The 12,333-nt window shown below is 41.6% G+C and overlaps 1 protein-coding gene across 1 annotated transcript in view; it reads left to right on the forward strand.

The window, feature by feature from the left end:
- The window catches only part of LOC132829215 (unconventional myosin-Va-like), a 175,290-nt gene that overhangs the window by 43,653 nt on the left and 119,304 nt on the right, over positions 1-12,333 (forward strand). Inside the window, exons 5-8 of the mRNA XM_060846582.1 lie at positions 13-169; positions 1,045-1,188; positions 5,664-5,745; positions 8,059-8,166. Of these exons, the coding sequence (XP_060702565.1) occupies positions 13-169; positions 1,045-1,188; positions 5,664-5,745; positions 8,059-8,166 (491 nt within the window). The remainder of the gene's footprint in view (positions 1-12; positions 170-1,044; positions 1,189-5,663; positions 5,746-8,058; positions 8,167-12,333) is intronic.

Here is a 12,333-nt window from a genome sequence, read left to right on the forward strand (position 1 = left end):
TTTCTTTAACAGGGAAGAAAAGAATCAATCCATTATAATAAGTGGAGAATCTGGAGCAGGGAAAACTCTGTCCGCCAAGTACATAATGCGCTATTTTGCAACCGTTGGAGGATCTACTGATGAAACAAATGTAGAAGATAAAGTTCTGGCATCCAACCCCATCATGGAGGTATATTTTGTACACTACCATATGTGGGTTTAATTTATTTTTTAAATACTTGGCAGTATTTTTTAAATACTTGGAATATCTGCTTTCTGTGGATGCATACTGTTATATATGCACATCTTAGCAAAAGGCACAGCTCATTCTGACAGAAGCCCCTTCCGTCTGTGTCTAACAAGACATCTCAATCTGAATTAGTTCTATTTACCAGCATTTGGTCCATATCCCACCACCGCCACCACCTTAACCCTATGCCCTCTAGTTTTAGACTCCTACCTTGGCAAGAAGGCCTGTATTATTCTCACTATCCATTCTCCTCATGACCACCTAAACCTGTGTAACATCAACCCTCCGTCTCCAATGCTTCAGTGGGGAAAAGAGCCCCAGCCTATTCAGCCTCTCTATAGCTCAAGCCCTGCACCATTCTTGTAAATCTTTTCTGCACTCCAGTTCAACAACATTCCTCCCACAGTAGGCCCATGAAAATTGTGTAGTATTCCAAAAGCGGCCTGACAGATGTCTTGTAAAGCTGCAACATGACATCCCAACTCTTATACTCTATGCTCTGACCAATGAAAGCAAGCCTCCCAAATGATGCCTTCACCCTGTCTACATGCAACTCCACTTCAAGGAATTATGCACCTACCCACCAACCCCCCACCCCCCACTGATTTTTTTTGTTGTTTGGCATCAGCCACTCCTCTGTCTGCTGGCTGATTTTTGATCAAGATCCCACTACTCTGCAATAACTTTCGCTGTCCACTACGCTTCATCTACAAACTTACCAACAATAGCTTTTGTATTCACATCTATATAAAGGATTCTTATTGATTGATTGATTGGCTTTTTTAAAGCTTGGTACTATGTTCATTTTCCAATAGGCAATTGGAAATGCAAAAACTACAAGAAATGACAACAGTAGTCGATTTGGAAAATACATTGAGATCCATTTCGATCATAGGTATCACATTATGGGGGCCAATATGAGAACATACTTACTGGAGAAATCACGAGTGGTTTTTCAGGTAAAGTATGCTTTACTTGCTGCTTTGAGATATCTGTAAATGTTTTCTGTCCCTTATCTGTCTTGTTTAACATTTCTGCGTAATAAGCTGGTGCAGGGGACAAGAGTTAACACTTTTTTTGGATCATTTGGAATTGCTTCTGGGGTAGAGTGACCTGTACAAGAAGGATCAATTGCAACTGAATTGGAAGGGTATTAATATACTAATAGGGAGATTTTCGAGAGCTGTTCAGGAGGATTTAAACGAGTAAGGTTGGGGGGTGGGAACCGGGAAATAGGAAAGATCAATCAGACTGGTACACTTAGGAAAAGGAGTGAGTCGAACAGTCAGGGCAGACATGAACAAAGCAGAGAAGAAGGTAGGACTAATAAATTAAACTGCATTTATTTCAATGCAAGAGGCCTACCAGGGAAGGCAGATGAGCTCAAGGCATGGGTGGGAACATGGGACTGGGATGTCATAGCAATTAGAAGTGTGGTTCAAGGATGGACAGAACTGGCAACTTAATGTTCCAGGACGCCCCTCCTATATGAAGGATGGAAAGGAGGTGGAGTGGCCTTTTTGATTAGGATAGTATTACTGCTGTACTTCGAAGATATTCCTCAGAATACATGCAGGGAAGTTATTTGGGTGGAACTGAAATAAGAAAGGGATGATCACCTTATTGGGACTCCCAATAGTCAGTGGGAAATTGAGAAACACATTTTGTAAGAAGATCTCTATCTGTAAGAATAATAGGTTAGTTATAGTAGGGATTTTAACTTTCCAAATGTAGACTGGTGAAGATCTAGACCCTCTTCCATGGTCTCTTGGTCAAAAGAATCTCTAGGAGTACGATCTGCTTAAAGCAAGTTACCAGTTTAATAAAATAAGACAGCCTGGTGCAGATTAACAGCAGGTTAATCCAATGATCTTTCCTGGGAAAGGGTTCTTAATTACAAGAAAAGTCCAATCAACTGTAATAAAGTGACATGATTGACAACAGGCTAATCCAGCGATATTTCCTGGGAAACAGATTATTATATGCACAGAATCACCCCATGCTTGCTAGTTCAAGATTAGTTCAAATGCTAAATCACTCTTATAATTCATATTATGAAATGTCCATTGTATTCTCTTCTATTTTGCTCAACTCAGCAAAGCAGCAGCACAAGTTGAGTCAAATCATTACTTTCAGCCATTTTGTGGTTAATAAAAAATCTAAACCTGTTGCTTCTGACAACAGCCTAAATTCAAATTTTAGATCCTTACTGGGACTGCCATACTGTAAAGGGTTTAGATGGAGAGGAAATTATGTTCAAGACAATTTTCTGATTCAGTATGTGGATGTACCTACTAGGGAGGGTGCAAAACCTGAACTACTCTTTGGAAATAAGGCAGGGCAGGTGACTGAGGTGTCAGTGGGGGAGCAGTTTGGGGCCAATGACCATAATTCTATTAGTTTTAAAATAGTGATGGAAAAGAATAGACTGGATCTAAAAGTTGAAGTTTTGAGGAAGGCTAATGTTGACAGCATCAGGCAAAACTTTCAAAAGCTGATTGGGGCAGATGTTAGCAGGTAAAGGTACAGCTGGAAAATGGGAAGCCTTGAGAAATGAGAGAACAAGAGTCCAGAGACAATATATTGCGGTTAGGGTGAAAGGAAAAGCTGGTAGGTGTAGGAAATGCTGGATGACTAGAGAATTTTGAGGGTTGGGTCAAGAAAAAGGAGAAAGCATGTCTCTAGTATAGACAGCAGAGATCAAGTGAATCCTTAGTGTATACTCCTACTGACTTTATACTGGAGAAATCAGGAGGGCAAAAAGGGGATATAGCTTCGGCAAATAAGGGTGAGGAGAATCCCAAGGGATTTTCTAAATACATGAAGGACAACTAGGAGCTAATATGGGCCCCTCGAAGATCAGAAAGACAGCCTATGTGTGGAACTGCGGGAGATACTAAATGAGTACTTGTTATCAGTGTTTACTGTGGTGAAATGCGTGTAAGAAATAGATGGTAACATCTTGAAAAAAATCATCACCGAGGATATCTTAAAAAGCATAAAAATAAATCTCCAGGACCTGATCAGATGTATCCTAGAACTCTGGGAAGTGATTGCTGGGTCCCTTGCTGAGATATTCAAATCATTGATAGTCATAGGTGAGGTCCTCGAAGACTCTAGATTGGCACCATGTTAGCCATTATTTAAGAAAGGTAAGGAAAATCCAGGGAACTATGGACCAGTGAACCTGACATCAGTGGTGGGCAAATTGTTGGAGGGAATACTGAGGGACAGGATGTACATGTATTTGGAAAGGCAAGGACTGACTTGGGATTTGTGCATGAGAAATCGTGTCTCTCAAACTTGATGATTATTCCTGCAAAAATTCAGAGATTTGAAGGCAGAGCAATGGATGTGATCTATATGACTTCAGTAAGGTGTTCGCCAAGGTTCCTCATAGGACACTGGTTATCAAGGTTAGATCTTGTGGAATACAGGAAGAACTAGCCATTTGGATATATGTCTGGCTCTTGAAGGTAGAAGACACTGAATGCCTGTGACCAGTGATGCCTGTGTTACAAGGATCAATGCTAGGACCACTGCTTTTTGTCATTTATGAATGATTTGGATGTGAGCATGAGGGGTATATTTAGTAAGTTTGCAGATGACACCAAAATTGGAGGTATAGTGGACAGCAAAGAAGGTTTCCTCAGTACAACAGGATCTTGACCAGATGGGCCAATGGGTTGAGAAGTGGCAGATGGAGTTTAATTCCGATAAATGTGAGGTGCTGCATTTTGGGAAAGCAAATCTTAGCAGGACTTATACACCTTGGTGGCAAGGTCCTTGGGAGTGTTGTTGAACAAAGAGACCTTGGAGTGCAGGTTCATAATTCCTTGAAAGTAGAGTGACCGGTTGATAGGATAGTGAAGGGTTTTTTAAAATTTTTTTGCTTTGGTCAGACCTCTGACTGTAGGAGTTGGGAGATCGTGTTGCAGCTGTACAGGATATGGTTTCAGCCATCTTTGGAATATTGCGTTTCTGGTCTCCCTCCTATCAGAAGGATGTTGTGCAACTTGAAAAGGTTCAGAGAAGATTAACCAGAATGTTGTCTGGAATGGAGGATTTGAGCAACAAGGAGAGGCTGAATAGGCTGGGGCTGTTTTTCTCTGGAATGTCTGGCTGATCGGTGACATTTTTATATCACACTGTCTGGATGACTTTAAACTTAAACATGCGGATACTTTTGGATGTCCTGAACAGTCCTCTGTTCGGCCTAAATCATCATTGTATCCCTGTAGTTAGGAATTGATGGTCATACGTGTGGTGCTTATTAGCTCCAAGTAACATTCCAATGAGATGTTGCACACATGGTCCTGAAGAATTCAATGAACTTTTCTCACACCACCTGGCAAGTGGGGAGTATTCCATTATCCTCCTGATGTGACTTGTACATGGGGGTCTGGGGAGTCAGGAGGTGAGTAACCTGCAAGATTGCAAGCTGCTGACAGTCTAGTAGCTGCTGTATGTCGATGGCTAATCCAATTTCAATTCTGATTGTTAGGAGTTCTCAGGATGTTAGTGGCAGATTCGGTGATGGGGATACCATTGCATATCGGGGTTGATGGTTAGACTCTCTTGTTGGAGATGGTCATCACCCAGCATGTAAAAGTTATTTGTTGGCCCGAAACTGAATTTTGTGCAGATCTTCTGCAACTTAGTTCACATGCCATCAAAAATTAATAATTGAGTATATTTCTGCAGTAAGACAAAACATAATGGTTAGCATCAAGTGCCTTCCAAGTATCCTAGTAATAAACTTATACATGCAGATACCTAGCTTTTTTTAGTAACATTCCATATGAGTATGGAACATTAAACTGGGAAGTGGTTTATTCATAATAAGTAATACACCAGAGAAAAGTTAATTTTGCAAAGATTCTTTTTCTATTTGACTTTCCAAGATTGAAAGCCTTCTATTTTGCAAAGTGAGCAATGGAACTCATTAAATTTTTGTTTACAAACTAATTGCTCATTTCAATATAATGTAGGACCTTTTCCTTAACCTTCTCCAAGTACTTTTCTCCACAAGATTGCAGTTTTTCATCACCAGTAAAGCACATGGAGTGCTATTTATGTAATTAAAAGTATTGTATGCAGTCAATTGCAAGAAAGCAGTTTTGTCCCTTTTTTTTTGTTTTCCTGATTTGACTGAAGTTGAATCTGACATTGGAAAATGTGACTAATTTGTTGGCCACCTTTTTTCTGCTGGGACCTTTTTTAAACTATTACCTGTGAATAGTAGCCCACAGCCCCTTGTCTTGTTGGTCTACATTTACCTCTGTCCCACTGTCCTCTTCAGCCTGTTATCCAGTCCAAAGACTGGTCTCTAGTCTAGTTGTGCTAGTCTCCTGAGTTGCCAATAGTTTAGAGCATGCTACTTATCCTGATTTTTAGTTTGACAGTTATATCTGTTTTAATTATCACTTTGCAGGCTGCTCAGGAAAGGAACTATCATATATTCTATCAGCTCTGTGCCTCAGCTCAGATGGGAGAATTTCCTCAATTGGATCTTGGTAAGTGCAGGCAACAAATTAATGCATAATCTAACTACATAATTGATCTTTCCAAAATCACTACAGACAATTGGCTGTAACTTATTCCCCCTCCTTAAATGACACTTGAACCAAAAATTAATCACCCTTAAGACACTGAAAAAATTAGATATTTTCTACACCATTTGTTTACAAATGCAATGTGGAACACCATCATTGGTGAAGTCACTCATTGCTATGTTTAGTGTTAAGTTGTCAATGTTGTTCTGTGAATTTATTTTTAATCTCACTTGACTCCCATTTGTCTCTTCAATGTCTTTCAATTGTGCTGTGCTCAAGGGAAGGTCCTAGCTTCCTTGCCTGCCAATGCTTCAACCTGCTCTTTCCTTGTCTGCTTCTGACTGGCGATTTGCCATTTTCTTGGGGGCAGGGTGAGGACGGTGGGTCTCATGTCTACCCCAGCAAAATGGGAATTGAACCTGAGCGGTTGGCATTACAGAGGAACCTTGACTATCCGAAGGACATGGGCGAGGAGTATTTCATTTGGTTAATCAAATTCCGGATAATTAAATGTTGGATAACATGGTCAAGCTAAGCAATGGGACCTTGCGTTCTTGCCAGATAATCCAATATTCAGATAATCGAATGCTGATGAGAGGTTCCTGTGTATTAGGAATGGCCCATGAGCCCTCCAGTCAACTGAACTAAATGGCTCTAGCAACTTATGATCCAACCCTCTTCCTAGAAGTTGGCAGTGAGTTCCAGAAACACCGTTGGATTGCCCTCATGAAACAGTAAAAATGTCATTGAGATGTAAGCTGTATCCATTAAGCAGGATAGTTTTTAGATTGTACTCAAGTACTTCACAAATAACTGACCAATAATAGAAATTTTCGCATTCAAAAAACTTGGCAGAGAAAAAATACGTGTTTAAGAGCATGGTTATCACCATAACACTTGCAAGCTAAGAATTTTTATTCCAGTGGGGTATCAAATTCTGAACATTTCAGTTTCTTATTTATTACCTTAGTTATATTAGTTATACTTAACTAATCTATTGGAATTCTATGAAGGCATTAAGCATGGTGGACAATGGGACCCAGTAGATGTGGTGTATCTAGATTTCCAAAAGGCATTTGACAAAATGTTGCACAAAAGGCTGCTGCATAAGATAAAGATGCATGATATTATGGGTAATGTATTAGCATGGATAGGGGATTTATTAACTAACAGGACAAAAACAGTGGGAATAAATGAGCGCTTTTCTGATTGCCAATCGGTGACTAGTGGTGTGCCTTGGATCAGTTTTGGGACTGCAATTATTCACAATTTACATAAATGATTTGAAGTTGGTTTGCAGATGACAGTGTACAGAGGACTGTGCAACTTTCCAGAGGACCATAGTTTAAGTGAGTGTGCAAAGGTCTGGCAGATGGAATACAATGTTTAATAAATGTGAAATCATCCATTTTGATGGGAATGAGAGTAAAAAGGACCATTACTTGAATGGTAAAAAGTTGCAGCATGCTGCTATCAAAGACATCTGGATGTCCTTGTGCATGAATCACAGAAGGTTGGTCTGCAGGTACAACAGGTAATTAGGAAGGCAAATGGAATTTGCCTTTCATTGCTAAAGGGATTGCTGCCCACCTAGTACTGAATTGAGGAGGAACCTCTTCACACAAAGGTTTGTGAATCTGTGAAATTCCCTGCCCAGTGAAGTAGTTGAGGCTGCTTCATTAAATGATTTTTAAAGCTAAGAGACCTTTTTGAACAGAACAGGAATTAAGGGTTATGGTGAGAGTTTGGGTAAGTGGAGTTGAGACTGTGAAAAGATTAGCTATGATCTTATTGAATGGCAGAGTGGGCTGAAAGAACCAGATGGCCTACTCCTGCTCCTAGTTCTTATGGTCTTTATGTTCTACTTGAACTAATGGTATTGGGTGACAGGCTTGTGGGGATCCGATCTGGGTGAAAGGGTGTTTGCCATCTGGTGAATCATTGTCATTGGAGGCACTGCTTTACATTAAAACCAGAGAGAAGGAAATATTTAATTTCACATGATATGTTATAGTCCCATTACTTGGTCCATAAATTTGAATCAAAAAATGTGACACTGGAAAAGCACAGCCAGTCAGGCAGCATCTGAGGAACAGGAGAGTCTATATTTCTGGCATAAGCTCCTCAACCTTCCTGATGAAGAGCTTATGCTTAAAACGTTGACACTCCTGCCTAACTGGCTATACTTTTCCAGTGCCATACTTTTTTCTTTGACTCTGATCTCCAGCGGTTTTCACTTTCTCCATAAAATTTGAATGAATTATTTTCTTCCAGGTAGTGTTGAGGATTACCTCTACCTGAATCAAGGAGATAATATTTATATTTATGAAAGAGATGATGTTGCAGATCTTAAAAGAACTCAAAATGCTTTCTCCACGTTGGGTATGTATATCCTAATATCAAATGCAGCAGAGTTTACATGTAGATTTACTCTTAGGTTAATATTTTTGATTTATTTTATTCTTGAATGTTTTCTCATGAACATGTTAATCATGCATAGTCCTGAGCAGTCACCTGCATTTTCAATGATAGTGTTGAATGAACATGTTTCTCAATTCTATTTTAGAGTTTTCAACTTCTAATTTTATGAAAAAGATTTGACGTTTCTTTGGGAAGTATCTGAAGATAATTACAGCTGCTGTTGTTGAAGAATGTAACCCAGCAGGGCATGTACATTTTTCTCATTTCTAACCTTTGCAAATTGAATCTATTTAGGTGAATCCTTCCTTGATCCACTTCACATTTGGTGGATTACTGAAGAAGTTTGTGCTTCTTATTTTGAACTTGGTTTAAATTCAGTCATAGTATCTGTGTCAGGTTTTTATGTTGATACACAATATGCTAATGTGAAATATCTGGAGTCTATGCATACAATTAATTCTGTACAAATGAGAAAAACTGTATTGATGGACCATCCAAATGAAAAGCAATCTTTCCATGCGAAGTTTTTTTTTAAAAGTACAATGAATTATCTTCATTCTGAAGAAGTCATACTGGGGTCAACATCTGTACAGGCGCTGCCAGACCTGCTGAGTTTCCCCACATTTTTATTTTCATTTCAGATTCTCAAACATCTACTGTATTTGACTATGTGAATTGCTTTTAATTTTCATTTCGACACTTCATTTTGGTAAATGAAGAGTTAGTGTTAAGTGTGCTGGACTGAATGCTTCCTGCATGACTTGAGTTGATGAGAACCACCTGTATGAATGAGTAATTTTGAGTTGAGAATATGGCATTTGGCTTTTGACAGTGAGCTATGATCTTAGTTTAATACAAACTTGGATTGATCTTGCCAGAATCATCTACAAATGATGCTTAAAGGTTTTAGTTACTGGCTGGATTGCAAAACATCCCAGAAAGAGATGCGAAGGAAAAGTAAACCCACTTATGGTCTGATATGCACGTGGGGGGGTGGTGGTGGGGGTTGTCTGGATGGCCCTGCCTAACTCCTGATCTAAGCTTCTAGCCCAATGTCCCAGTCTCCTGCAGTTGCAGCAGTGCCTGATCGAGCATCTCCTGGGCTGTTACAGTGGTCTATTACTGTCCATCCAGTGGTCTGGTTGGGTAATCTGAGGGAATGGCCCTTTTCTGGCTGGGAGTGGGAAGCAACTTATTTCTGTCCGGTTTGGTTTGTCTACATGCCCTCTCCCAATTGTGCTGTTTGCCAAGTCAAGTTGAAATGTATATTTTGGGCATAGGCTAGCAACATGCAGTTTACAAGGGTCTGTGCTGCAAGTTTTTGGTTTTCCAAAAATGGTATGCCTGCTGAACAATCCCAGACTTCTTTAAAATGGGCTATGAAGTCAGGTAGGGATTTGTCTGCTCTGCAGACACTGGGTTACAGCACCAAAATCCACGTGCTGGTTTATATGGCCTTTTTTTTTTACTATATTGTTCAGCCAGTGATCCCAGTCTGAAGTGGAGTCCCAGGGTCGGGTAGGGAGTTCTATGGCAGAATGAATAGTTCCCCAGTGGGATCCACATGCAAGTTGCAGCATGGTCTGTATGTCTTGGGCAGGCAATTTATAGATAGCTGGAATTTGCAGTAGCCAACTATATAATGGTATCGGCCTTGAGGTGCCGGGCCATCCTGAGCATGGTCCAGACCTCTACATGGGTCCAGGGCTTATCCATCAGAGTAGGGCCGATCATGATGCGGAGGAGTTGATGGTCTGTACCATGTTGGTTTTGGGCAGCAGTGGCAGCTGTGCTGCAGGTAACCCTGATGTTACTGGTGGCAGTGTTAAATTGGGCCACTCTGTGGCTGCTGTGTCCTGCTGTAAGCCCTACTGGGCTGGGTGGCCACTAGATGGGCGGCACAGTGGTTAGCACTGTTACCTGACAGCACCAGAGATCCGGGTTCAATTCCCACCTCAGGCGACTCTGTGTGGAGTTTGCACATTCTCCCCCTGTCTGCGTGGGTTTCCTCTGGGTGGTCCGGTTTCCTCCCACAATTTAAAAATGTGCTGGTCAGGTGAATAGGCTGTGCTAAATTGCTGTTAGTGTTAGGTGAAGGGGTAAATGTAGGGGAATGGGTCTGGGTGGGTTACGCTTCGGTGGGTTGGTGTGGACTTGTTGGGCCAAAGGGCCTATTTCCACACTATAAAGGTGGTAGGGGCTGTTTGGGGTACTGCGGGGCATAAGGAGGCAGGGCCGCAACTAGGGGGTTGTGGGGGTGTGAACTGTTTTAGGGGGCTAGTAGTGATCTTTCATTCACTTTAGGGGGTTGGTGCCACTTCACAACTTTCCTGAATTTTCCTGTAAACTGCAGCATGTTAGCAATGTCCCAGGAGGGGTCTCCATTCCTTCCCACAATGGCCTCCATATGTCCAGTTTCTGTAGGACCAGGTGTACAGGTCCCCAGTGAAGGGGATGACAGAGGCTGTCCTGTTTCCTTGAGCACTGTTTGCTGGGGACTCAGGTGTTACAAGAGGATCTTTTTGTCTTGAAGGTAACTTATTTACCATGCCTCCTAAGTGTCATCTTGTCCAGGATTGGTGACCATAGACCGTTGTCCCCACATGGCTGGGGCAGCAACGTGTCCAAGGGTGGTACCTCCCAGCAGAGAGTGGACCTTCATGCTCCCGTACTGTGAAACAGCTCCTGAGCCGAGCTTGCAAACTGTGAATGTGGCTTTGTGTGAACCAGAGAATGCTTGTAAAACTACTCAGGTGTGCAATGACAGACCATAGGCAAACACTTACAAACTGCAAATTGAACACTTGAAAACCAGTGTGCAGAACAAATCACAAGACAGACACAGACCAGCAACTGGTGCCCCTGTCAATTTCCCCAATCTTGGATCTTTTAAGTGAGAATTTGATGGGCAGTCTCTGCTTGTCTTGCTGGGAAACCCTGCTGGTCCATCTTTCCCCTGGCTGGATCAAGCACGAGGCTGCTCTCCGGCTCAAGCTGGATCACGTGTCTGCCTAAATGGGTACAATTTTGAGTATAATTTGGGAATTGCGCGCTAATTGAAAAGTCAGGTTCGCTTCAACCTGTTGATGGAAAGGGCCTGCTGACTAACGCCAAACTGTCAGAAAATCAGCCCAATGAATCAGAGACACAAACTAGGATCATAGTGAAATTGACAAGTGACTTATTAAACAAAGCAACTTTGCGGAAGAGAAATTGACCAGGCTTACATGGAACTGATTATCTGCACGGATGGCCCGGATTCTTTCCCTGAGCGGAAGGTGCCAGTAGGTTTTATCGAGGTAGAACAAAAAGGTGATAATTGAAAAGCAGTTACAGTACAATGGTGAAAATTGTAGAATGATTAAAACAAGAATAAACTGAGTGGAAATTAATCCAGTGTCTGGCAGCAACAATTCATTTGTAATTGACACAGGAGATTCCAACCATCTCTGAGCAGGTGAGAATGTCTTCTAAATGATTCTTCACTGTATTTCCTGTCCACTGGAATATGTGTAAATGTTCCTTCTCCTGGTATCCAGATCTGTCTTTTGTGTTCCTCCTGCGAGTGAAGTTTTCCGGGGCCCTTCGGTCCACCTCTTTGTTTATGTGGTTTTGGTGGGAAATGAGCCTATGGTTAGCATATTGGCACTGCAGTGCTAATCAGGGCTGGGAGCTTACTGTGAAGGCTGTTTGGGAAGTGAATTCTCTAGTCTGAGTAGCTTGGCCATTTCTGGTTTCTTTCTTAGCTTCTTTGGCCAAGACTGGGGTGTTGTGGGTGTGTTCTGTTTTGCAGTCCTGCTTCTGTTGTGTGGTCATGCTGTAGGCGGGCAGGATAGCAGATCTTTCTCCCACATTCTCCTTTTTCAGAACCTTTTCTCTTCCATTTGTACACATTGGTACCAAAGACAATGACTTTCTGCTGGTCTCCTACCCCTCGAGAACATTCTGCACCCTCTCTCAGACATCCTTGATCTTGGCACCAGGGTGGCAACACCGTTCTGATTTTTTTGTTACTGGCTGCAGAAACATCTGTCTGTGCCTCTGACGAGAGAGTCCCCTAACACAGTGGATTGCTTGGAACCCAACGCACCCCTCATTACATTAGAGCCTGTCTTGATATAAGAAACT

Source organism: Hemiscyllium ocellatum, chromosome 28 (assembly GCF_020745735.1).
Source record: "Hemiscyllium ocellatum isolate sHemOce1 chromosome 28, sHemOce1.pat.X.cur, whole genome shotgun sequence".
Classification (NCBI taxonomy): Eukaryota; Metazoa; Chordata; class Chondrichthyes; order Orectolobiformes; family Hemiscylliidae; genus Hemiscyllium; species Hemiscyllium ocellatum.